The sequence below is a fragment of the Pogonomyrmex barbatus genome, unplaced genomic scaffold (assembly GCF_055798465.1).
Source record: "Pogonomyrmex barbatus isolate J1 unplaced genomic scaffold, ASM5579846v1 scaffold6, whole genome shotgun sequence".
NCBI classification, from domain to species: domain Eukaryota; kingdom Metazoa; phylum Arthropoda; class Insecta; order Hymenoptera; family Formicidae; genus Pogonomyrmex; species Pogonomyrmex barbatus.
This window is the reverse complement of record NW_028297160.1, coordinates 1,977,163-2,003,812: the sequence shown is the minus strand read 5'-3', so window position 1 is coordinate 2,003,812 and position 26,650 is coordinate 1,977,163. Positions and strand designations below refer to the sequence as shown.

The window sequence follows — 26,650 nt, the reverse complement described above, 5'->3', positions numbered from 1 at the left end:
GAAAAAAAGGTGTAAATTGGATTAAAATACGATTCAAAGTAAGAAAAGCTCTCTATCAATTGTACAGATTACATTACAGATACACCAATTATTAAGTTTTAAAACGGTGATGTTATTCTCTTTATATCTTTATTTGTCATTATTTTATTATTTTATTCAGCAATAAATAGAAAAGTTTTACCTTTCGACACTTAGCGATACGTTCACCTGCACGATTGAACGTGCAACTTAACGCTGAAGATACAGCCCTGATGTCAAGCCCTGTAAAGGGCCCAGCGAGCGTCGGACCCACTCCTGGGCCAGCCCTGTGCTGGAGCCTCTTGGCCCATTCCATTGCAGACCCGTAGTCGTTTCTCGCGTGCATCGCCCGCCGGAGGAAGCATTCCATTCATGTCTCGGAACGCGCATCACGCTCGTCGCCGCGCGTGAAAGAAAGAGAGAGAGAGAGAGAGAGAGAGAGAGAGAGAGAGAGAGAGAGAGAGAGAGAGAGAAAGAGAGAGAGGAGGCCACGAAAAAGGCCGACCAGGGCCTCGCCGGGAGGAGAGTGAAACACAGAATCATCGCTACCTGGCGCCGCCTTCAGCGACGACGACGACCGGGGCCGTGATGACGGCCGTGATGACGATCGTCGAGTTCGCCAGGAACGTCAGCTATCCGCCCTGCGAGCGCGTCCAACACCCAGCACGTGATTCTGCGTTATTGTCTGGGCGCCACTCCACTGAGCGCATCCGGGGATGCAGTGAGGCTGCACTGGTACGTTCTTTTGTTTACCTTGCTTCTTTCTTTCTACACTTGTTTTTCTCGTTCCGCGCGTACCTCACACACACGATATATCTTGTTGGAATCATATGAAAACCCATCAGACTGATCCCTGTACATGAAAACGGTAAAAACAATTTTTATACTGATTAAATGTTTCGTACAGACGTGCATCGCGGAGGTGTGAAGATAATACGCGCCGCGTATATTATCTCGCTTTTAGTTCGAGATAGAATTGGGTGTCTGTAAATATAACGACTTGATTAAGAGGTTTATCATGTGTTTGTGCTACTGATAAAGACGGGTGATTAGAATGGTAAAAGGTTTAGCGAGATGTCTACCCTATCGTGTTGGCGCCGACTAGGATGTTATAGAAATCTCGATTTTCAAGTGGATAATGTTTCATTCATAGATCTTGTTTTGCAGCGGAATTAAAAAATTTAATTTCAAGTCGTATGATATTGGCAATCGCATACAATTATCGAAACAATAATCTTATTATTTCAAAATCGTCGATATTGTCATATCGATAAAAGTCTAGTCGCATGACTCAATGAATTATCTTTCGAACATCACAAACTACCCATTCTATAATACTTATTTTCTGTTGATTTAAAATCATTCACTGACATCATGGTAGATCGCAGAGATGTTGCTAGTAAATAATTTTTATTTAGCAAGGGACTCGTAACTGACCATCACTTCGACATGTCTTCATCTTCAAAGCGCACAACCATCCGCGCATCCTCCGCATGCTAACGCGGCTGTTGAACTCCTCGGTCTCGCTTTGTATGTGTATGTATGTACGATGTGTACACACACACACGCGCGCGCGCGCGCACACACACACACAAATTATATATATATATATATATATAATTATCGCCTTTAAATCGCCCGATGCAACAGTTCCATCTTATGTAACCTCTAATCTCTATATATATATATATATATATATATATATATATAGAGAGAGAGAGAGAGAGATTAGAGAGAGATATATATATATATAGAGAGAGAGAGAGAGAGAGATTAGAGATTTTATATATATATATATATATATATCGGCGAGAGATATTCCGGAAAAACTTAGTTAAGAAATTTTTTAGTGCAATCTCTATACATAGGATTCCTCTCAGCGATCTCTCCTTCGACAGGATTCTCGTTTCCCAAAAGCGCGACGAGATTGGGCGCGACAGAGCACGATTTTTACGACGACGCGGATGTTGAATAATGGAGGGGAGGGAGGGATCTCTTAACTATTCCGCGCTGGTCGTCGAAATACTTCCTTCGCTTCCCTCCGTAGGTGATAGTGTCAAGTATGGATAACAAATGTGTAATGTCACGTCCTAATTTCTCCGGGAAATGCATGCAACTCTGTCGATGTGACGATACCGAAGTCCTGTCTTATATGGCTACGGCGAACGGATCGTTCTGATCGTTTAACGCGCTATTAATGTTGCGGTGGAATATAAAAATTATAATAAACATGCAACCTTCACTTAACGGATAAAAAGTAATATCGAAGTGAAGTATTCGTGCTCATTATTACTTCCATGCCGGAGTAAAGACTAAACTTCACTTGTTAGACGACCAATAATTTTACAATATAGTCCATAATGTGATTTCGATTAATACAAAGTTTATTTCGCAAACTGTAAATTATTCATTATACGACTCACAACTTCAAGAATAATAATAGTACATCACATACAATCATTGTCCAAGTTCACATTAAGCATTCCAGATTATCTTCAGACTAAATGCTAATATTTGCATGTACTCCGCAGGACTTTACCAACATTCGCGGAATAATGAGGTATTCATGATCTCGCATGAATGTATATAAATCTCGAAAATGTATATAAATCATTAATAATCGTTTTCTATATTCGATAATCGATGTCATATTAGCAATGGGAAAGTACTCTATTTTCTGAATTTATATGAACAAGAATATTAAATTACTAAATGTGATTTCCAGAATCATATCTATATATAAATCTATGTATAATGTTGTATGAATCACTCTTGTATTACATGTAAGATTACATATTAGAAAATGTATACCGATTAATGTATTATATTTTATATATTATATTTTTTATTTTATTAAAACAGAATAAAAAGTATATTAGAAATTTAACATGACATAGATAATATTGGCATCTCTGATTTAAAAGAGTTATAAATCTACTCTTATTTAAATACAAAAATATATAATATAGACATTTCTTTAGTCAAGACAGAATTTTTTACCCTTAATAATCTTTTTATATAAAGTTTTTCTTATTATTTGAAGTTTATATAATTTAGTTTTTATTGTGTTTTAATATGTTATCGTATATTAAAACACAATAATAGAATACTAATTAATTATAATGAAAAGTAAAATTATTAATTAATTATTAATTAATAATTTTTACTTTCCATTATATATAATTATTTAGGATATATTACACAGAACTTTTTAATATTAATTTTATTCTAAAAAAAAATGTGTATTTTTTTCGATTATTATAATAATAGAATTTTCGTAAAAAAAAAAAGAATAATAATCCTCAGAATAAGCAGATATATCATATCATATGACAAATGACTCGATAGAATGGTTGAAATCTGCAGTTTTCGTGTTCAGAATCGTAAAATTGCCTAGTTTCCTAGAAAAACGTCCAACAGCACCCATACTTGGATGCCGTTCAAGAATCACCCTCGACTCTACTCTAAACTTTAACCGAATGACGCTACTTCAGAATAACTGAATGAGTATCGTGTGAATCACATTCCTCTACTATAGGCAGGTACTACACGTCGTAGCGTCACGCGTTTCCGCGAATATATCAGTGGGAAATCATAATTTCGCTCCGTTCATATAAACTCCGCGTATCGCGTGCGCGACCATTCAGTAACTCGAACGAGCCACCGTATACATCGACTCCGACGCGCGTCTCGTCTCCCTCCGAAACACGATTCACCGAGACCCTGGGTCTTCGGAACGACGGCGTGCCTCCCTTTCTCTCCCAGCCAGCGCCTCCCAAACTAGGGTTCCGCGAGATGACGAAAAATTACACGTTCTCCGCTGCTTGTAAAGCCTATTTAAACGACGCGCCATCCGCTTTAGGGGATCACTTACTACGGCCATAAATATGTAAGTACCTACGGGCGAATATCGACGCTGTTTGCTCTTCAGTATTACGAGTTTGTTTTCTCTCTCTCTCTGTCATTTCCCCCTTCCTTTCTTGGTCAATATTAACTAGAGAAATTAAATTATAAGTAAAAATAATTGTAAATTGTCTTGCATCATTTGAAGCTTAATATTGATATTAATATAATTTTTGAGAAATACTTTTTTTAAAAAGGTGAAAGAAATTTTATTTCTAATTTTTTTTTGTGTTTTGAGTATTCCATAATATAATAAGATAAATTATAAAGCATGACAGCTCTTTTTATTGTTTAAATATAATATTGTTTGTTGTAATAATATAATTTGTTGTTATATTTACATATAAATTTACACACACACGTTACACATATGTTTTATATATACATAATATGCGCGCGCGCGCGCGCGCGCGCGTGTGTGTGTGTGTGTGTGTGTGTGTGTGTGTAATGTGTATAACAACTATCATTAGTTCAGACAAATAAATTATGGATCAATGCATAGGCTTCAACCAGTTTTACTATACGTGTATATATATAAATGTAGATTTATAAAATTACGATGTTATTGACATAAGAAACACATAATGATAATTACAAATTGCCAATTAACTTTGACGCCTATAATCTTTTCACCGTGAAAGATTGAAAATATCATCTTCATCTATTGATTACACAAGCTTGTATTTGCTCGCGAAAGGCATGTATCTATAAATAGCATCATGTGTCAACACAATTCCTCGTGTAATTCAAGGGTACAGAATTCTGCAATATTCAGTTGCATCGACCCTGATGGCTTGTTATTTAAACTATGCTTTTCGACTATTTAAATAAATAGATATTGAAAGATAAATATGAATCGAATTGATATCTCATCTACTTTCCAACACATTAATAACTTGGTAAAAATATGTACTAATATGTCAGCAGTGCCAGAGTATAAATCTGTATATAATTATTCAGTAAATACAGTAAATACAGCACTACTGAATATTTTGTTTACATTGTTAATCAAAACTAAGAATTTAGAGTTTATTACAGAGGCATCGCGATTTAAAATTGCATCCACTTTAGGTGCAAGGACTTTTTTTTTAATTATTCCCCCTCCCCTGTTTTGGGAGTAAGAGGGTGTGCTTACTCTCCAGTAATCCGATCGTGGCCCGAGTTGTGAAATAGAACGGCAGCTGCAGAAAAGGAGGCCGCGGTAACGCATGCATAAAACGCAGCCGCGAACAATCCCTTCGGGAACCGGCCAACTTGCTCGAGGGACCGCCGTCAACTGATCGGATCCGTTGAGCCCGGCGTGGCGAGCCTCGGTTGTTCTACGGCCTGACCCACAGCTCGGCCTGTGTCGGATTTCATGCCGCCTCGCCGCCGGATACAGCCTGACGATTCGTTCGCCGCGCGTCGGCCGCGGTTGTGAGTGGCGAACGGGCCGGTGTGTGCGTGACGCGTCGTCGCCTCCTATGTGCGACTCATAACCCCGTTGTGTCTCGCGCGAGTGCTTACGAGCGAGTACGTACGCTGGGGCATTCGTTAATACCGTTTCCGGCGCGCGCCGGGGCCGTGCGTATAGTTTCGGTTGTGTTGTGCGGTGTGTCTCGCGCGCGGCGTCTATCCGTCCGTCCGTCCGTCTATCTGTCTGTCTGCCCAGTTCTCGCGTCTCTTTCTCCGTCTCTTGTGCGCGCATCATTATTATTATCACTATCGTCATTATCATCTTCATCATCTTCTTTTTTTTTCTTCTTCTTCGTCTTCGTCTTCAAGTGTAGCGTCGCGGATTCCCGCTGTTCCGCTCCTCTCGCGGGAGGTCAGCACCTTAGCATCGGTAGGTACGTAAGTGCGGAATGTGGGATTCGGGGTTGCTGCCGTTGGAACGTTGAAGACGCTGGACCCCCGAGAGAGAGAGAAGGATAGGAAAGAGAGAAGAGAGAAAAAGAAAGAAGGAGACCGGGCCTCCCATTACCTCTCGAAAGGAGAGCTCGCGGTGAAATATGAGCGGCCGGTTTCGATAGTTTTCTTCTCTTTGCGTTGGCGGCCAACGCGGGGGATCCACCGTGTGTCTCGCGTGTGAAGCCGCTGGTCCCGAATTCCGCGCAACGATTGGATGGGACGATTCGTGGCGAATGTTCGTCAATCGCTTCTCCATGGGGCTCCAATGAAAAATCACGCGTGAGAGAGTCACGGAGCAATTTAAATGGGCTTTCTTGTTGATGAACGGAGATTCCGGGACATCGAAAACATCCGGGACTTTTGTAAATTTCTTATCTAATAGGTAGTTTTGAACGTGAAGTTATGTTGAGTAATGAGGACTTTAACGCATGGATAATCCGAGTTCCCTACAATTAAGAGAAAATGTAAACTTTCTGTTGTTCGAAATTATTGAAATATTTCTTTTCTTCTATAAGTTATTATGATATAAAGATTATGATATACATCGAAGTTATACTTTTTTCTCGAATTATACATATTGCAGTTTTAAGACAGATTCAACTTTGATATTTAGGCTTCATTGCTTTTAATTGTCCCAGAATGAATGAATAATTGGAGTATTGAATGTATTTTGTCATTCAAGTATTGGTTTATGTACTATTCCCAAACATCAAAAACTTCAAAAACGTGACGAGTCATTCAAGTAAAAACGCTCAAAGTTGAAAGAACAATTCCTATTTCTCAAAACGTGATTATTTTCATTTATCACAATATTTCGTAATATTAATCGTGAGAAATGCAGTTTAATGGGATTACGGATAGCATATCTATGAAATGCAGGACGAACGTGTGGAATGTTTCAGCGTACGTGAAGATAAGACAAGAAGCGACAGTTCGGCAACGGGGGTGATTTGCCTTACCCCTCTTGTGCGTCCCTCTTGTTTACGAACGGTGTGCGTAGAGAACGCGTAGAATAGCCACGTGATCGTTAACAAAGAGATACAAAGAGAGTAACGATTGCAGCATTTTATCGCGTAGATCAAAATTTCGAAATATTTTATACATTTTTTAATAACTAATTTAATAATATACTAATATACTAATTGATAACAAATTAAACAATTTAACTAATTTAATTAGTATATTTAATTATATTTAATTTAATATATTAAATTAATATACTAATTAATAGAAAGAAAGCGATAAATTGAAAATTATCAAAGAAGTTAATTAACGTGATTATTGCATGTTTCATCGAAATAACTCGATATTTTATTTTCTTCACGTTTATTTTCTTCAACATTTATTATTAACACATGTTATTCGATCAACTCGACGCATTTAACAATAGAAGATCATTCTGTTAGTCACATTTTATTTTCATATATAATTTATACTGAATAGTATTCCGAGAAAATCGCAAAACATATATCGCATTCATACTTATTCAAATCTACAGTTCCAACACATAAATGCAACGCTTGCAGTTTTGTATCTTCTAAGAAATGTGATGATTCTCCCACGATAAAGCGTCACTAAACTTGCACATTTGCAGATAACCTGTATATTTATATGAACTTTACAAACATTAGTCAATAATTACAAAACCATTTATAGTGAAATAATTACCTAACAAGTTTTATTATAAAAATCTCGATGAACAATCTTGCAATAAACACATTCTGCCTATTTTGAATGTGTCACTAATTTTTTAAAGTTATGAATTTCGAGAAAGTAATACTTTAAATTTTATATAAAAAATTTATAAATATATATGTATGTATATAACGTTTCAAAATAGATAAATATTTTGTATACAAAAATATATTTGTTATATGTAAAAATAATTAAAATTTTATATAAATTTTATATTGACTTAAGTATTAATATTTTTAATAATTAATTACAAAATAAAAAATGATTTTTTTTATAGAATGAATTTTTTTAGTTAAAAAAACATTAATTTTTTGTTTTACATAAAAATTATTTCTGTAGAAGAAATTTAATTTTAAATAGCAAAAATTATTCAACGATAGTTATTCTCTATGAAAAAATTATTCTCTATGAAATAAATGTTTTTAAATGGCTTATGTTTGGAATTCTGCTGTTCATTGAAGCGATATACGATACTGAATTTGCATATTCTTCTAGTACTTTCACGCACAACTTTTCGTTCTAGAAATAGAAGTGAATGAGAACATTAAGGAAGTGTTTGTTATGTGAAAGACTTGAGTACATAGTAGTGTCAATCCCGCGGATAATCTGAAAGTAGCGACGCCTTGTTTGCTCGTTTCAGTAGTCTAGCGTGACAAACAAGAGCCAAAAATATCGTCATTCAAGATTCGTGTATTTTCAGCATCTTTAATTGAATAGGACCGACGTGGTACTCGTAAATTATTCGAATTCCTAATTAGATCATCACCGCGTTTCTCTGCGGAGAAATGTTTCCCACAAAAACGATGTTCTTTGTTGACTATTTTATATCGAATATCGATCATTCAAGTTCAAATAACATTCCATTGTTTATCGACAAAATAATTTCGTTTTCTGAAATATTTTTCCATCCAATTAACAACTATTAGTTCATATAAACGCGATTTGTTTGTCAATTCTTCGTTATGAAAAGGATATACTTATGATTATATCTTAAAGTGATGAACAATTTTTAATTTAAAAAATATAAGAAAATTTTCGATGTACAAAAATGCATAAGTTCGTAGTTTAAATTTCACAGATTTATTTAAAAGTAGTTATTTTATATTTGTAATCATTTTTTTATTACCAAATTTAATTAAATCATATATTATAATTATTATAATTTTATATTGTAGCAAGTTGTAGTGTATGAAAAATAGTCTTACGTATTTCTTTTTTATCTTTATTCTCGCCACGAAATTGTAGCGCGGATCTCCGGATTGAGATAAGATATTTGATAACTTGCATTTAGAGTGATTGACCTCCTTTGTGCATTCTATGATTAATGGGAACTCGATCGAAAATCACTTTGTAACATAAGATTTGAGAATTTTTAAGCGGATCGGTGTAGCATTGCTGAAATTTAAAGGTAATTTCGAATTTAAGATTTTCGCACGCACTCAGTTATGCATGAATTAAGGCGCACAGCATATTTTGCGCTCATGTCTAGCCGTTCATTCATTTAAATCGCGAATCTACGTGCGCGTTGGCGCTTGACTTTGCAAACAATGGGCTGTAAATGCGGCTTTAATTATGTTGCAATTGAGGCGATACGTGATTTACGCACTTACTACGTAGCTACGTACGTACTACGTAGTGCGTACATAAATACGTGACACGTGTAACTTTATGGAAGCCGCAGGGCGACTCGTGTGACCTAAAATTTCGTTGACCCTATCGCCGAGAGAGACTTAATAACCTAAACATCAAACGACTGATTGAGGCGTTTTTTTTAAATTATCAATTAATAATACATTTTTTTCCTAGAAATGTGCAAAATTTAAAAAACAAAATATAATTTTTTAAATAATAATTAAACGTTAATTAAATACTAATTGTAAATTGTAAAATTTTTTTATAAATTTTTTCATTCAACCTCTTTTATTATTTGTCTTTTAATTGCGCTTTTATACTTTTTTCGATTTTCTAATGTTTTACATCTCAAAATATATTGAGAAAGATGATCATTAGTACTTTCAAAATAATCCTGATACATTGTTATACATAAATCAGAATGTTGTCTGCTTTTGTATCTTCTTTTTCAACTTCGGATTTATTTATAGACGGAAATTCAGCTGAGTCCGCATATATTGAACATTGATCGTACCCTGCGAGCAATACGATAAGAAGATTGAGTAATTCGATATTCCGACGTTCGAAAGTTCTTACGTTATCTAATTTGTTAGCGGAAGTCGTGTTTTTCTAAAACGAACATTGCGCGATCTTACGTTTCGAAGCCGAGTCAATATGTCAACTCACACGTTTCGGCTTAGATATTAAGTTAAGATTTAGTTAAATCTCTTTTTGTACTCCATTGGGTATCCTCTTCCGTACGGCTGCTTATCTAGCACGAAGACTTCTCGAGTTATCAGTTTTCCCGCAGAGCGTTTCTGACCGCTTATCTGCTACGTCAACTTTCTCATCCTTTTTATGTAACCCTGGATCTACAATGTGGGAAGAATCGTGTCTTCTCCTGTGGCTCGCAGTGGCCAGACAACAGAAAAGATTCTGCAGACAATAAAACCTCTTGGAAAGGGGAAAAAATATGTCTATTGTTCCCTTCAAACGCTAAAAGTGTACAGAGAATACTGCTTGCGAAGATTTTCACTAATATCCAGTACTTTGTAGCATAAATGAAGTTTTGGTACAGATAATACATCAAAAGTTATGTGAAAAATATCGCAGTGATAAATATAATGTGGCTTTATGTCATAAAATAGAAATTCTTTGCGATAAAATGTAAAATTCATCAATTATTGCGTGTGTTTGTTATTTTAGAAACTTACAAGAAGGCTAGAATTATTCTCTAAATTACATAATTATCATCTAAGTTATTTATTTTGATATGTACTGTATTGAAAGAACAGTATAATGATATAGTATAATAATAATAACTTATAATAACTTCCATAATTTTTGTTCTATGTGTTTCAAACATGCATAGAATATACAGGTATTTATAAATTCCTTATATTACGTTACAAATGAAAATTAATTGTTGACGCATCTTTACGCTTGTTAATAAAACTAAATACAAAATAACAAATAATTAAACATGTACATCTCTCCATCCTCTCGAAACTCGTGTTAAAAAAAAAAAAAGAAAACAACATTGTTAAACTGTACTTCGCCGACTTCACTGTTCTCTTTCTCAGTGTTCAACGAAACCATAGAAACATCTGCCTCTTCCAGGAAGGTGGTCTCGAGATAATGCGGCATGGAAACGCGCTCTGTACATACAAAGTTGCTGGTCGCCTCAAGAGCGAAGACATATTTTTCTCCAGTTCTATAAATTGCGTCTATTTTCCTTTTTTCCCTTTCGTTTTTCTCGACTTCAACAGTCTCGATTATCATCCGAAATTTTTCCACAATAGTTTTTTGAAAGTTGCATTTGCAGATATATTCTGCTTTTCCTTTTCCAGTTTGTCAAATGTATCTCGAAAAAAATTTCTCATAAACGAGTGATGTAGAGTTTCTTCTCTCGTTCGTTTATTCGTTCGTTCACTCGCTCCTTCCTTCCTTCCGTTCGGCTTTTCTAGTTAAAATTTCTTATCGTAAGAGGAAGTTGATAGAGGGATTTAATCAAAGCCGCGAGAGTACATCCGTCTGCGCGAAATGGTTTTTTCCAAAACTACCGCGAGTGGGTCACTCGATATCTGTATTAACACAGCAAAAATATTTTATTAAGATGCCCAATATAGTCAACTGAAAGTTTAGGATTTTCTCATAATACTAAACGAACATATTTTGTGATATTAAATCAATGATGTCGTGTTATCTGTACCCTGTCGATTTTTCCCACAACTAGCATCCAGCCATGTGCCACTAAGAAACTACGAATAACTGATAACAGCGTATAGTTTATTATTTCCTCTGGATGAAAGCCGGCGCCTTTTTTCGGCATCCGGCTATTTAAATCATTTGAATTATGCCACACGGATCTCCCCTATCGCACATATAAAGCGTAACTTCGTATCTCTTTGTGCGGTCCAATATCTCCGACTTCCTCTTTCTTTCGATCCGTCGTCAATTTTCCACGTCCGGAAGTTACAAAATTCATGCATCCACGTCAAACGTGAGACATACCATTCAATCAATAATTTACATAGTTTCACAACCGAAAGATTTATTCTGAACATAGACAAAAAATAGTCCATTCAAATATCACAAAAAATAGTCGTGATGAAAAGCAATCGCTTGTTAATTTTTATCAACTGTGTAACCGACCTATATATTTGTAAAAGAATATTTTTAATATTTTTAAAGGAAATAAATAGTCCAGTGATTATATCTGATGCAAACAACATATTCTTCGCGCAGCCAATTACTATTACGCTGGACCCGAACGAAGAAAAAGACAAAGGGCAAAGATCCCGTGTGAGGTTTAGAACCTCCCTTGGGTTCACAAGAAAGTTGTTCTGGAAAACCGACGATGAGGCCGGCATAGCGGGCTATTATATGAGCGCAGGTGTCGGTGCAGATGTCGCGTAGCAGACGGCCCGCCATGATCGCGTCCCGCTTGCGGTACCGTCTCGAAATTTTAATAAAACGTGCGCAGTAAACGAGAGAGAGAGAGAGAGAGAGAGAGAGAGAAAGCGCCTGCTTGCGTATTTGCCTCACAATGTGAACCCGGGTGTCACAAGTGCGACTGTACAAACACGCGCTGCGATATCCGGTGCCGTGCATCCTATTCTTGCGCATCTCTGCGCAGATCTCGATGCAGATCTGCTGCCGAGTTCGTAATCCGTGAGGAGATTAAACAAACGCAATTCGCGAAAAAACAAAAATTCACAACTCAGATTTAAGACTACGGTTTCAATTATCGTTTATTCTAAATTTGCTGTCTATTATCAGCTGTTTATTTATGATTTAAACTAAAATACAAATTAAATTTAATTGTTATATTGAAATATGTATGGAATAATAGATATGTTTGATATGTAATAATGTATATAATAACATATATACGTTCTGTATACATACAATAATATATACATGATAAAATTTGTGTTATCCTGTTGATATAAGAAATTTACATCTATAATCATTTGCCACATTTTGTAGTATCTATGAAGCGAAATTGTTGAACTGTCTTGAATTATGCTTCTCAATTTATGCCTAAATTATTTTTGACGAACTATGTTGTATATTAAAAATATACTAAATTAAAAGAAGAAAATGTAATATTTGTATCTATATTGAAGATATAATTTTTTTATGCTGTTTTCTTCGCTTACATTAATAACCCTTCAATTTTAACTTAAATGTACATAAATATTTATTTTTATTATTCTATCGTGCTAATGTTAATGGGAACATTAACAGAACATTTTTTTAAAAATTCTTTGTACATTTTGGAAATATTTTAGAAAAAAATGAAATATAATTGCCGAATTATTTTTTTATTTTTTTGAAAGAAATTAACATAGCTTTTACTTTTTAATTTTATCATTTTCGTCGACAATAAGGGAAAGATTTGTTATTGTTTTAGGTAGAAGTCGAGATGTTGTGATGGCTGGTAGGTCACGACGTTCGAGCACAGAGCTCGAACCAGATCTATCGACGCCAACTGCTTCGAAGAGGCCAAAGCGATCTGAAACTTCATCCGACGAATCGTCTGGAAAGGAGCTAACGGAAGTGAAAAGTACCGAAACACCGATCACGAGTGAGGTATCTTTACAAGCAGAGGTCGTGCTTGTTCCGGAAGGGGACAAACAGCTTTCAGTTATAGAACAAGCAGGAACATCGAAGCAATCAGGCTTGATTAGTGAAACATCCCCAGAATCGATCAAGGAATCGTCCCAAGAGGATCCGGAGCTCGTCTCAACAAAAGTGACCCCGGGCACTTCGAAAGAAGAGCAACTTGGCACGCTGAAATATATTGTAATGAAGTACAGCGATCCAAGCGAATTGTCTGGTCCTTCCGGAAAAAGACCAGAATGCGAGACGACGGTGCGAAGTTTCACGCTGCGCGAACATGCATCATATGAGGACCTGTCTATTATAGGAAATGGTGCTTATGGCACAGTGTACAAAGCTAAAGATAAGACTAGCGGTCAAATCGTAGCGCTTAAGAAAGTCAGGATACCTTTGACGGAAGATGGTTTGCCTATGTCCACGCTAAGAGAGATTGCTGCTCTGAAATCACTCGAACGATATGAACATCCACATATTGTAAGTATTATTTAATTACAAAATAATCTTTGTTATAAAAGAACTATGCTCAATATGTTGAAAGACCATTAATATTTTGCATCTTCCATGAAAAATAGAATATTTTTATTTATTTTTATCACACACACACACACACACACACACACACACACACACACACACACATCGACGCGCCCTCCCCCACATACCATCATCATACATACATACATACATACACCGACACACAGCATACACACAATATTTTAAGGCTAGGTTCTTTCGCCGCAGCCATATTGATTTACGTCATAGACGAGAAATAACATGCAATAATTTCGTTGCAACGTATAGCTTTATTTCTTAATTTTCTCTTAAAACATAATAATTTCATGATTCTAAAACTTATAAAATGTACAGAAAATTGAGGCATCTATCCGATTTATCACGTAAACATGATAAATCGGAAAATAATGAGTTCTTCAGCCATACTTAGCTATCATGGCCGTTTGAGCAATGAAGTTACTACACATCATTTCTCGTCTATGACATCATAAAACTGATATGGCTGCCTGAAATGATTAAGCCTTAACTACGATTTCGATTTTTAATATCATGCAAACATGTACTTATGTTTGCTTCTTTTTATCCAGGTCAGATTACTCGATGTCTGTCAAGGAGATTATCTTCATTTACCATCAGGTGATGGCGCACAATCGGAAAGATTGGATCGTGGTCTCACTCTCTGGTTGGTGTTCGAACATGTGGAAAGAGATCTCGCTTCATACATAGCTAATTGTCGAAATAGCTTTCCGCGATCGGGAATCCCATCATATCTCGTTAGACAAATGTCAAAAGAGATACTCTGTGGCGTAGAGTTCCTACATAGCCATAGAATAATACACAGGGACTTGAAGCCGCAGAATCTTTTAGTAACGCGCGAAGGCAGAATCAAGATCGCAGATTTTGGTCTGGCCAAAACATACGACTTCGAAATGAGATTAACTTCCGTGGTATGTATATAAATATTTTTTATAACATATTACGAATTACTCGTTTTTCGTTGATGAATTTAGATATTTTAATTAATATTTCACATAAAAAATTATATATGAGATCATGTATCATCTCTCATAAACTTTATTCAAACGAGATTTAAAATTGAACAAAAAGCATTGTTATCATTATTATTATTTAATTATTATTTGTTTGTTTAAAGCTTTATGCTTTTTAATTCTTTGGCTTTAAATTATTTCTGTAACTAATAATATATTACTAATTAGTAAGTATTAAATTATTAATTATTTTATTTTATTTTGAAGTATAATATCTATAGTTCACAATGGTTAATATATCCTATATCATTTAATATTAAGAAAAAACTCTGTTGTACATTTAGGTTGTAACTCAGTGGTATCGAGCACCCGAAGTACTTTTAGGATGTTCCTATGCTACTCCTGTTGATGTTTGGTCTGTTGGATGTATATTAGCGGAACTTTGCAAATTGGAACCGTTATTTCCAGGTACCAGTGAAGGTGATCAACTGGACAGGATTTTCCAGTAAGTTAATACTTCCCGTTTCTCTTTCTTTCACAATTTATATTATTTAATATGCTTTTTCTTCATTATGTATTGTATCTCTCCTTTTAGAGTTTTAGGTACTCCGTCGCAGCAAGCGTGGCCAGAGAATGTATCACTCAGTTGGACAGCTTTTCCATACAGACAACCCAAACCTCTCGGTGCAATAATACCAGATCTCAATGAACATGGACTAGACTTAATAAGGAATATGCTCATGTTTGATCCTCATAGTCGTATAACTGCAGCTCAAGCCGTAAGACACCGATATTTTTCCGAGGAAAATGTATAATAACTGTTCTGTAAGTTATCTAGACTTATTGCTGAATTATCAGCAAACTCAGACTGACGTAATTATATTCAGAAATAGAGATGTACATGACTTTTAAGCGTATTACAGTACTGTATATTACAGTACACTTGTAAAATTACTAATAATTATTAAGTATCTAATACGAGTATTAAGAATCACTTCTGCGTACAAATGTTACAACATTATAAATTCCATTAACATTAAAATTAGCGTTAAATTAGATTTAAATTTGTTATGTTAAATAGTAGTCATTATACATATATTTCATGTTAGTTTTATATAATTGGTATTGTGAAATTAAGTTATTAACACTAAATATAACGTAATATTTTTGTGAAAAATAAGTTTATAATATTTAAGTTAATTTATCCTAGGCATACCTTAATGTACAATGCAAAAACGAGACAATTATTATTTTTGATATGTTATTTATTTACATATAATATCTTAATATTTCAGTCAGTCGTCTTTTTATAATGTTAAAAATTATACTTCTTAATAATTCATTCTTTTATTTCACAGCACTTATTACTTAGCTAATTAATAATTTATTAAGTTAAGTTTATTTAGTTATATGTATAGTAATTAATAGTTATTTGCACAATGTGTTATTTACATTGGCTAAGTAAGGTATATATAGTTGCGACAAATCCTATTAAAGATACTATTAGAGATTAGAAAACAATTGTATATGTAACGTAAAAATACCTAATTTAACTTTAGTTCAATGCAAAATTAATAAGTTTATATAAATTAATTAAGTTTAAGATAATATGTATTATAATTTTTTCTATAACTAGAAATATTTCTCTAAGACTGGGGCCTTTGCGACCCATTAGAAACACAGGAATGATTTAAAAATCGTCCGAAAAAACCAGAAAGCGCACTGCCATATTTTATATATTATAAGCCATTGCAATTATTAATAACATATTTTTAATAATGTACAATATTGACGATACGTGTATAAAGCAATAAGTGACAATATTTATATACCTTTAAGGTACATTATCATATTAAAACATCAAAAGTATATAAGCGCATTATTAAGAGAAGACTGTCCTATGAAATAAAAGTTTTATAGTTTTATAGTTTATAGTTTTATAGTTTTACATGTATGTTCTGTCAAGAAAATATAAGCCAATCTCCTTGATAAACATCCATTAGCAAATTTCCTACATTTTAAATTATAAGAAAATATTTGTACTTAATACAATTCCCAGCAACACCGATGAGATTTATTAAAGAGGGTCGATCCTGAACAAATTTTCATGACCATCAAAAAGAGTTGCGAGAGATAATAAGTGAAGAATATCGATATTATCAACTATTAATATAAGTTTATGATATTCAATATAAATATTTGAACAATAAATTATTAAATTCATGATTATTTATAATACAAATGTTTTATAAATATATATATATATATATATATATATATATATATATACTTATACTACTCTAATATCATATACATTACGGCAAAATTTTTTTTCTACAGTTATTTTTGTAGATAATAAAGCAATAATAAAGCATAGATAATAACTATAAAAATATAAATTTTAAATAAAATTAAATATGTGCAAGTTGTAAATACATATATTTGTCTAAAAAATATAGACACAATAATAAAACACATTAATATTATCGCATTATGGGTTAATTGTTCAAAATTTTAAGAATCATGTGGTTACGCGACTCTCGAATAAGAGATCTTTAATAGTATCTCATCAGTGCCAGCAATCTCTTTGAGGCGCGATTTGAAATTCGCGCGTCTTGAGATCTCAATCGTGACTGACGCGACATCGACCTTTAGACTATGATAAAATAAAATTTAGAAATAAGAATGCGACAAAGCGGATAAATGCGCATGTGATGTGAAACTAACGACACTCATGATAATAATTATCATAATTGCGATCATTATCATCAGTTTCGAAATGAGATTGTCGAATATCGCCATAAATGCGTATAGACATTTGGCAATAGGTGGCAACTTACCGATCTGCTCAGTCAATTGGAGGAAAATGGCGACCGAAGTGGAGAAGGCACAGTCCGCTGCGCCAAAAGGTGATACGATATTTGGGAAGATAATACGCAAAGAAATTCCATGTAATTTTATTTATGAGGACAGCCAGGTAAATTACGACGTGACATTCAGATATTGTGTATTTTCATTGAATTACATGATAAGTTCGATTCGCCGACATCTACTTGTCGAATGTTTTTTTCACCTACCGATGAAAAAAGTTACAAAGTATTAAACGTTATCTTGTGTATAGTATTATGTCATAATACAAAAAGTTCGGATAAAGTAAATGACATAAATACATTTTTGAGTATTAAAAATCAATTTAAATATTTTCTAAATTATTATTGATTTATCTAGTTATATTATCTACTTATTATATAACTCCTTCGAGTTTGCTGAATTGTACAACAGATATGTTGACTCACTATGTTTGAAAAATTACTAACATCAATGCAAATGTTTAAAAATCCATAATAATAACTTGATATACAATAACTACATTTATTTTTAGATTAAAGATTAAATAATACAGTTGATTTCCTGTTATAATCGAACCCAGCGAATGACTTAATAAATAAATGAGTGACAAGTTAATCCGAAAACATGTAAAATATCCCATTTATAAGATAATAAATAAAAAGATATAAATGTTTATTTACATAAAAAAACTATAATATAGATAGCTAAAAATTTTATTCAAGCAAGAAAAGTTACAATAGTATTGTAAATGTATATGAAATAATTTCCTATTGCCAGATTTGTTAAAAAATTTTAACAAGAATATTGTTGGTTAAAAAAAAAACGATTAAAGTGAGATCGGACAAGAGGAAATCAATCGTAGAAATAAATTTTGATTAAATATATTAAATATATTTTTATTATGAAACATGGAGAAAAAGAAAAAAATATTCATTTTATATATATTTTATATCTTACAGTGCGTTGCATTTGATGATGTAAGTCCTCAAGCACCTGTGCACTTTTTGGTGGTTCCACGAAAACCAATTTCACAACTTTCCAAAGCTCAAGACGAAGATGAACCTTTACTTGGTCACTTGATGAATGTTGCTCATAAAGTTGCAAAGCAAAAAGGTTTGACAAATGGATTTCGCTTAGTTATCAACGATGGAAAACACGGCGCACAGTCTGTATATCATCTGCATCTGCATATTCTTGGTGGTAGGCAATTGCAGTGGCCACCTGGCTAATATGTTTATGCATTTAAATATGTACGTTAAACGTAATATGATAAACATGATTTATTTTATAACATCCTTATCTGCTATCAATAAAGTGTTGAAAATATTGTATAAAAATAATTATCAATTATATATTATGTATTAGAATTATAACTGATCACATCCATAATAAGTTTTGCAGTCATTTTTAATTATTAAAGTGAAAAATATATTTTATAAAAAAAAATAGGTTTTTCTATAATATGAATATGATTGGAAGAAGTAATTCTGCTATTTATCTTCTTTCATATACTTCGTATACAAATTCAATTCCATTTTCTTTTTGTATGCCTTGTGGTATTGTTGGATCCCTAGGATTATTAGATATTAAAAAACAATACTGTAAATATTAAATATCAATTTTAATATAGAGAAATATTAATACTTACTCAATTAACACAAAGTCGTTTGGAATTGGAGGAAAGAAAGTATCACATTCAAATTTTTTCTTTATACGCGTTAGATACAAACGTCCAAAATATGGAGATTCCATGGCGCTCTAGTGTAAAATTTACATAATTGTTATCTAATTTACATATAAATATTACCAATATTTATACGCATTGTATAGAATTATACAGATTAAATAGTTTCTAATTACACTTAAATGGTTTTTAATTGCACTTTCTATATTTCTTTAAAAAATTTTTTTCTATCCTTGGGTCACGAATAATTGTTTCATATCAAATATAAAAAAATTTATTATGTAACTAAAAAATGTATTCTTTTTTAAAATATGTACATTATGTTAATTTATACAAAATACCTTGTACACGCTACTTCCTCCTATTACCCATACCCTTTCTATTTGATTCTGCATTTGTGTGATTATATCAAGAGCATGTGATATACTTTTGCATGTTATTGCCTCATTTCCATAATCCCTAAAATTTATATTTAATATATTGTTTTCTGAAGAATTAAACTTTAAATTTCTTTTATTTCTATAATTACAATGATTTCGAAGTTAGCACCATATTTATACGGTCTTTCAAAGGTCGATATTTGTCGGGGATGCATTCCCACGTGCGTCGGCCCATAAGTACGACATTCTTTTTATTTGTATGATTTGTTTCAGTTGTCATGCGCGTGAAGAATGCCATTTCCGTCCTATATATAAATCACTTACAAATGTTCATTCTTTCGAATTCGATCACATAAGCAATTTATTAAAAATCTTACTTCAAACACCAAGGCAAATCGCCATTTATTCCAATACCCATATTTTCGCATGCTGCGGCAATCAGCTCCAATTTATGTGACATGCTAACATATCCTCTTGAATAAATCTGGTGCAGCAGTCCTGGACTATATAGTGGCACTGTTAAATTTTTGGTTATTTAACATATTTTTATATAGTTAAGAAACTTTGGAGTTTTATTTTGCGCCATTGAAGAAAATATTTTATTTGGCCGCAAAAAATATTAAAATTAACTCCTCCAAAATTAACTCCTAAAATAACTACTATTTTAAAAAGTAAGTAACGATAATTACGTAGACATATCAGCGATTATAAATTATAATACGACTACTCTTATTTTTTTGTATTAACTCTACATGAGTATTTTGAATCCGAATGGTTTCTATTCATAGAAATTTCTCAGCACGTAGAAGGCTCTCAAATTTATACTACATTTTCGTTTTTTGCACAATGAAGTATAGGTATTTGTTTTTGAAAGTAGAAAGTTCTTGAAGTATATCTGTGAATTTTTAGCTTTTTCGAACCACTTTAAAGATATGAAAAAAAGGCCGGATTCAAAAGACTTATGTAGGGCCACGTGTGACATTTTTCACATAAGTCACTAAGGGTTAAGACCCAGTGCACCAATATTATTTGAGCTTTAGGCGAGACTTAATACATAATATACATGACATATTATATATTAAATACCACTTAAAATTCAAAATAATATTGGTGCAATCGAGCCTAAGTGTTAAGAAATATAATCTCAAAGTAAGAAAGGAGGTGTGCGTCACGGTGGGAACCTGGTCTCGAATTAGTCGTGAAAATTCTTATTATTTCGTGAAAAATATCAGCCAAGAATTGAATCCTTGCTTATCGAGCAAGTATCTCTTCTTTCTGGCTATTGAGGCATGTGGTAATATTTATATCGCAATAACGAGTTTAGAACAACACATTATTAAACGATACGATATCATACCCCCCCCCCCCACACACACACACACACACACACACACACACACACACACACACACACACACACACACACATACACACACGATTTTCACACTCAGTATTCCTTATTTTTTTGTATTAAGTGTTCTAAGAAATATAATTTCTTTCAATGTCAATGCCAATTAATAAAACTGTAATTCGAAAAATATCTGAAAAATTTACCTTAAGATATAAGCTTATTTGTCTAATTATATAAAAAAAAAATCTGTAAATTGTATTTACAACGAGTATATATTTTAAGAAAATGTTTTATTTAAAAAAAATTAATATTTTTATTTTTAATCTTTGATTTTTTTATATTTATAGTTATAGTTATATTTATAGTTTTAAATAATTGTATTAAAAATTTAATTGGATTTTACAAAAAATACATAATGCTTTACATAATATTACATAATGCTTACATAATTATTATGCTCTGATATCAAATTTTAATTTTAATTTAAGGATTTCATAACTTATTAATACAAGTTTATTAAGCGAAATGATAGATATGTTAATCACGCGAAAGTTTAAATTATTTGATATTGCCATTGTACTTGCATATGACCCTAGCACAAATCTTTCGACATACCTTATTAAGAAATGTATTCACTCAATCTGTTTTATCACCGTTTACTTATCGTGAAGTAATCTAACTAGCGAATACTAACGGTCGAGTCATTCGTTCGAACATTTGTAGCGGTTAGTGAAAGGAGCGTTGTCCACGATATGATGAATTTTTGATGACGGAAAAAAGATGGCCGCGGTGGAATTCGAACCTAGGTCCTCAGGTGTATGAGACTTGGCGCGCTATGCGGGCCATGGTTCTTTTCGTAGATGTTTTGCTAGGTATTAGTTGTGTGAGCGATTAGTGAGAAAGAGCGTTGTCCACGATATGATGAATTTTGAGACTTGGCGCGCTATCACAACGCCATGCGGGCCATGGTTCTTTTCGTGGATGTTTTGCTAGATATTAGTTGTGTGAGCGCGGGACCGCTACACATTTTACTCCCACCATTTTGTTTTATAATTCTCTAAAAAAATGAAGAAAGATTCTGTAAAGAAGCATGCTATTTAAATCTCTTTCTTTTATGGCTACGTTTTTTTGTACTTATTGAAAAAACTAACAAAAGAGAGATTTTTCGTAATGCAAAATCTGATAAAGAAATAAAACTTTTATGATAGGGGATTTAAGGCTGTAGTACATGAGAAATGTGAGCAATAAGCGAATTGGTTAATCACATTTGAAAATTCTTAAGAACATAAGTACAAAATAATCATGTAGGCATTAATAAAGGTACTATTTAAGATATCAATACAAAGACCAATAATCTTATAGAAGTTAACGTGACTATTAAATTTACACAATTAGATCATAATATAATTAATTTTATGATTTATTATATCTATTAATCTGATGTCTCTTGGCATACACGCGCGTGCATAACTTGAGACACTTAAAATGCATTTTTATAGTTAACATGTTTGATTATTTATAATATCAACGAAATATTATTAAAAATCGTCAACCCTGGGTAAATCTCGTAACCATTAAAGGGACTTGTGGAATCTAAAAATAATCAAAAGATTTCGATATTTTCGACGAAAATTCACTAGAATAATTTACTAACAAGAAAATAGATTCAGAATTTTGTTCCGAAGGAGGATTAATGTTTATGCGATATACTAAATTTTTTTCTCATGTCGTTTAGAGCTGTTCAGATTGTGTTGCCACAAGCTATGAATATCGAATGTCACTTGTTAAACTCATGTGCATCTGACCCTATTGAGACATCATGAAAATGGAAAGTCACTTTGTGACTTTGGCTGTTTTCTGGCTAGGACACGCTGATGTTAGGGCCCTAGCACATAAAAAAAAAACTTAAACGTAATACTTAAAAGTAATGCCTAGACAATAGCCATAACATAAGGATACAAGGCTGTAAGGCGCAATTGTAATAGTGTTTTCGATTTGCTGATTCGATCCAACATCGAGTCAAGTCGGGTCAGATCACAAGTTCGATTTGAAATTTGATATCTGCAAACATGGCGGAAGATTTTGTATCTTTATATCTTCTAATCTCTATCAAAAATTGATTTTTACAATCTTTCAGATTCTATTAAGTAAATAAGAAAGTAAATAAGAAAAAACAAAATCTATAACAATAAATAGATTAGGTAAGAAATTAATACTATTGTTAGTAATATAATTATCATCAAATGTGAAAAAACACAAATATAAAATGTTAAGAATATCTGATACAAATATGAAATATTAAGAAGTGTTAGAAGATCTTTGATATATAACTTCATTACATATCAGAAAACAAGATGGTAATTGGCTACCGCATTGCCGCTTTGTCGCGTCCTGTGAGTAACCAGCACACATTTCTGCATAACGCATAAGAAAATGAACCAATCATAATCCATTTCTATCCCCACAATAGTAATAAAAGATTGATTCATTTTCTTATATGTAATGCATTATGCGTTAGGGTGCCGTCACATGCGGCGTAACTTGCGCCGATCAATCACATCGTTTCACTTGAACATTAGATTCTGCCTAGTTACTTTATGCTGTTTACGCTATTATTGTTACGCTGAATCTAATTTTTTTGTGGAAGAAACATACACAGAGTGAATAATCAGAGCTTTTCGGCAAAATGAATAAAGATCAAATCAGGATAAGTTAATTAATTAATATAATGATTAATTAAATCATCATATCAAATTAATTAATTATATATATATATATATATATATTAATATATCAGTTGTTAGATATTGTTGGGCCACGTATTGAAAAACATAAATTAATTAATATATATATATATATATATATATAATATATATATATATATATTAATACATATATATTTATTATTAATTAATTTGATATGATGATTTAATTAATCATTATATTAATTAATTAACTGTGTGTGTTTCTTCCGCAAAAAAATTAGATTCAGCGTAACAATAATAACGAATAGCATAAAGTAACTAGGTGGAATCTGATGTTCAAATGAAACGCTGTGATTGGTCGACGCAAGTTACGCTTACGCAAGTTACGCCGCATGTGACAACACCCTTATGCAAAAGTGTGTGCACCAACCCTTAAGTTTTTTTTATGTGCTATAAAACCCTTATTGCTTAAGTTTTTTGTGTGCTATAGTCCTAAATGAACGACACTGCCACAATGATTGAATAAAAGAATGTATCCATTTATGTAAGATCTAATATTTAATCCACCAATCACGTGAGCAATCAAACATCACTCGAATAGCAATTTAGGAAATAACTAAACAATTCCTAAAGAAATTCATTTAAAACAGTTTCATGATAGATTTTCAGAAACTCTATTCTTAAAATATATAAATGTATCGCACATGAAAATCCTATAGTAAAGATCACGTATATGTTATTATAGAATTTTCATACGATATTTAGAATTTTCGTACGATATTTCAATAGGGCCAGATGCGCGTAAGTTTGACTAGCCTGACTTTCGATACTCATAGCTTGTGGCAACACAATCCGGGTGAAAGGCTCTAACGACACGAGAAAAAAAATTAGGTATATCGCATAAACATTAATCCTCACCCGGAACAAAATTTATTTTCTCTCGCTTAAACCACGCGATCTCGTCCGGAAATTTAATATATTCGCAAGTAAGTCAAAGATTCGAATATTGACAAAACTGTCGTCATAGGAATGATAGTCACATAGTATATACAAGTGAATGAGATATTTGTGATATTGAAATAAATTTAGATGACTTGTAAATTGTTAATTACATATCAGTATGAATAATACGATAGCTGATACCTGATACGTGATCAAGTTATCGCTCATCACGATAAAAAATGATTCTTATTTAAACTCATTTGTAATGACATTCTGGTTATCTTATATTTCAGTAGAGGTTACATTGATTTAATATGTTTGTTTCTATGTTATGTTCTATATTTGTTTTTAAGTTGTGTACCATTTTTAAATATAATTTGACAACACAATGCAATTAATTTTTATGTACTTTAGAATGTCTGGCCGAGAAGGAGGCAAGAAGAAGCCCTTGAAGGCACCAAAGAAAGAATCTAAGGTTTTAGATGAGGATGATAGAGCATTTAAGCAAAAGCAAAAGGAACAACAGAAAGCATTGGCTGAAGCAGCAAAGAAAGCCAGTCAAAAAGGTCCTTTAGTTACTGGTGGTATAAAGAAGTCTGGGAAGAAATGATCGTAATAGCAAATGAAATCATATGATTTACTGTGTCCATAAATGTTCACATTATAACAATGATTTTGAACTCAATTTGTTATACTGCAATTTCTTTTTTATGATCCTTTATCTCGTGAGATACTTTAAATCTGTAAATATAATATTATATGTATATGTTGTTTATTAAATTTTTATAGAATTAATATATGTGAACGTCAAACCTTTGTATTGGTTTTATCGGCACATTTCATATGTTTCGTGCTATGTTGATTTTGCAAAAGAAAAAAAAACTACAGATTATCTGATACACTATTGTGACTATTGTTACTATTATTAACTGCTTTTATAATCAATAAACTATTAATGAAAATGTATACTTATGATTATATATTATTAAACTATTTGATTTTCGATGATTACTTTTAAATAATTAAAATCTAAAATTTTGTTGATGATTTATGGTTATTATTTTATTGTATTTATTACATGAAAAAGTATTATATTTATTATAAAATATCATAAGATTATAAAGATATATTATGAAGATACAATTTTAGCAACACTGATCTCAGTGAGCACTATAGATTGCGTTCCATTTAATGTTTGCAATTATTTTATCTTTGTTGTTCATCAAATTTTTTTTTTTTAGAAAATTAAGGCCTCACCAATCTTCGGTTAAGATAACCGACGATTAATTCGACCCATATAATATGTGTCACATATATTATGTATTAAGTCTCGCTTAAAGCCCAAATAATATTGGTGCAACCGGATCTAAGGCTCGGTTCTCTCGTGACATGGATTGTGTGACGTCAGAAGCGAGAAATGACGTAAAAAATTTCTTGCGTCGTATAGCTTTATTTTGTACTTTTCCTTTAAAAACATGATATTTTTATATTCTTAAAACTTATAAAAAATATCAAAAAATAAAATATCTGTCCAATAAATCACGTAAAAGTGTAAAATAATTCTTGAAATAATGGTACACTGTTTAGCTATCAGCAATCACCAGATCACTAAATCTAGTTCTTTATGATAGCTAAGCAGTGATCATTATTTCAAGAATTATTTTACCCTTTTATGTAATTTATTAGACAGATATCTTACTTTCTGATATTTTTTACAAGTTTTAAGAATATGAAAATATCATGTTTTTAAGGAGAGAGCACAAAATAAAGCTATACGACGCAAGAAACTTTTTACATGTCATTTCTCGCCTCGACGTCATAATTCAATATGGCTGCAGCGAGAGAGCCAAGCCTTAATAAAGATTAAAAAGCATTAGTGTCGGTCCACAATAGGTGATTTAAGCTTTAAGAAGTAAGAAATTGACCAATTATAATCGAATATGAAAAGAATAATCGACTATGATTGGTCAATTTCTTACAACTTAAAGATT

The 26,650-nt window shown here is 32.5% G+C and overlaps 4 protein-coding genes across 14 annotated transcripts; 3 read left to right on the top strand and 1 right to left on the bottom strand.

Moving 5' to 3' along the window:
• Positions 1–327: 327 nt before the first annotated feature.
• On the top strand, positions 328–16,740 carry LOC105433444 (cyclin-dependent kinase 4). 6 transcript variants are annotated; one of them, XM_089082371.1, is made up of 5 exons: positions 328–753; positions 13,037–13,719; positions 14,346–14,705; positions 15,092–15,252; positions 15,343–16,740. In XM_089082371.1, the coding sequence occupies exons 2-5, from the start codon at positions 13,057–13,059 to the stop codon at positions 15,560–15,562; spliced, it is 1,404 nt and encodes a 467-aa protein (XP_088938497.1). In that variant the 5' UTR covers positions 328–753; positions 13,037–13,056; the 3' UTR covers positions 15,563–16,740. The 6 variants fall into 6 exon arrangements, with proteins under 6 accessions (XP_088938497.1, XP_088938496.1, XP_088938499.1 ...); XM_089082370.1 differs by lacking the exon at positions 328–753 and adding an exon at positions 3,313–3,907; XM_089082373.1 differs by lacking the exon at positions 328–753 and adding an exon at positions 5,331–5,750 and having other exon boundaries at positions 13,041–13,719.
• A 652-nt stretch (positions 16,741–17,392) lies between these two features.
• Positions 17,393–18,937, top strand: HINT1 (histidine triad nucleotide binding protein 1). Its single transcript, XM_011648816.3, has 2 exons — positions 17,393–17,724; positions 18,557–18,937. Exons 1-2 carry the CDS (start codon positions 17,482–17,484, stop codon positions 18,824–18,826), a joined length of 513 nt encoding a protein of 170 aa, XP_011647118.2. The 5' UTR covers positions 17,393–17,481; the 3' UTR covers positions 18,827–18,937.
• Positions 18,863–21,903, bottom strand: Dhfr (dihydrofolate reductase). Of its 5 annotated transcripts, none has more exons than XM_089082315.1 (6): positions 21,707–21,903; positions 20,039–20,164; positions 19,811–19,966; positions 19,623–19,740; positions 19,246–19,355; positions 18,863–19,167 (listed from the first exon to the last, which is right to left on the bottom strand). In XM_089082315.1, the coding sequence occupies exons 1-6, from the start codon at positions 21,727–21,729 to the stop codon at positions 19,092–19,094; spliced, it is 609 nt and encodes a 202-aa protein (XP_088938441.1). In that variant the 5' UTR covers positions 21,730–21,903; the 3' UTR covers positions 18,863–19,091. The 5 variants fall into 5 exon arrangements, with proteins under 5 accessions (XP_088938441.1, XP_088938445.1, XP_088938443.1 ...); XM_089082319.1 differs by having other exon boundaries at positions 21,628–21,901; XM_089082317.1 differs by having other exon boundaries at positions 20,039–20,177; positions 21,707–21,893.
• A 2,595-nt stretch (positions 21,904–24,498) lies between these two features.
• On the top strand, positions 24,499–25,625 carry LOC105423698 (translation machinery-associated protein 7 homolog). 2 transcript variants are annotated; one of them, XM_089082520.1, is made up of 2 exons: positions 24,499–24,608; positions 25,074–25,625. In XM_089082520.1, exon 2 carries the CDS (start codon positions 25,075–25,077, stop codon positions 25,267–25,269), a length of 195 nt encoding a protein of 64 aa, XP_088938646.1. In that variant the 5' UTR covers positions 24,499–24,608; position 25,074; the 3' UTR covers positions 25,270–25,625. The 2 variants fall into 2 exon arrangements, with proteins under 2 accessions (XP_088938646.1, XP_011631857.1); XM_011633555.2 differs by having other exon boundaries at positions 24,535–24,703.
• Positions 25,626–26,650: the final 1,025 nt, after the last annotated feature.

Bases quoted from the DNA above. Each gene is read 5' to 3' on its own strand.
- LOC105423698 (XM_089082520.1), top strand. From the start codon at position 25,075: ATGTCTGGCCGAGAAGGAGGCAAGAAGAAGCCCTTGAAGGCACCAAAG.
- Dhfr (XM_089082315.1), bottom strand. From the start codon at position 21,729: ATGTTCGAACGAATGACTCGACC. The intron at 19,967-20,038 runs GTAAGATTTTTA...ATTTATATATAG, and splicing joins GATTTGCCTTGGTGTTTGAA to GACGGAAATGGCATTCTTCA. The intron at 19,356-19,622 runs GTATTTTGTATA...ATTTTACACTAG, and splicing joins GAGGAAGTAGCGTGTACAAG to AGCGCCATGGAATCTCCATA.
- HINT1 (XM_011648816.3), top strand. From the start codon at position 17,482: ATGATAATAATTATCATAATTGCGATCATTATCATCAGTTTCGAAATG. The intron at 17,725-18,556 runs GTAAATTACGAC...TATATCTTACAG, and splicing joins TTATTTATGAGGACAGCCAG to TGCGTTGCATTTGATGATGT.
- LOC105433444 (XM_089082369.1), top strand. From the start codon at position 6,116: ATGGGCTTTCTTGTTGATGAACGGAGATTCCGGGACATCGAAAACATC. The intron at 6,174-13,036 runs GTAAATTTCTTA...TTATTGTTTTAG, and splicing joins CGAAAACATCCGGGACTTTT to GTAGAAGTCGAGATGTTGTG. The intron at 15,253-15,342 runs GTAAGTTAATAC...CTCTCCTTTTAG, and splicing joins CAACTGGACAGGATTTTCCA to AGTTTTAGGTACTCCGTCGC.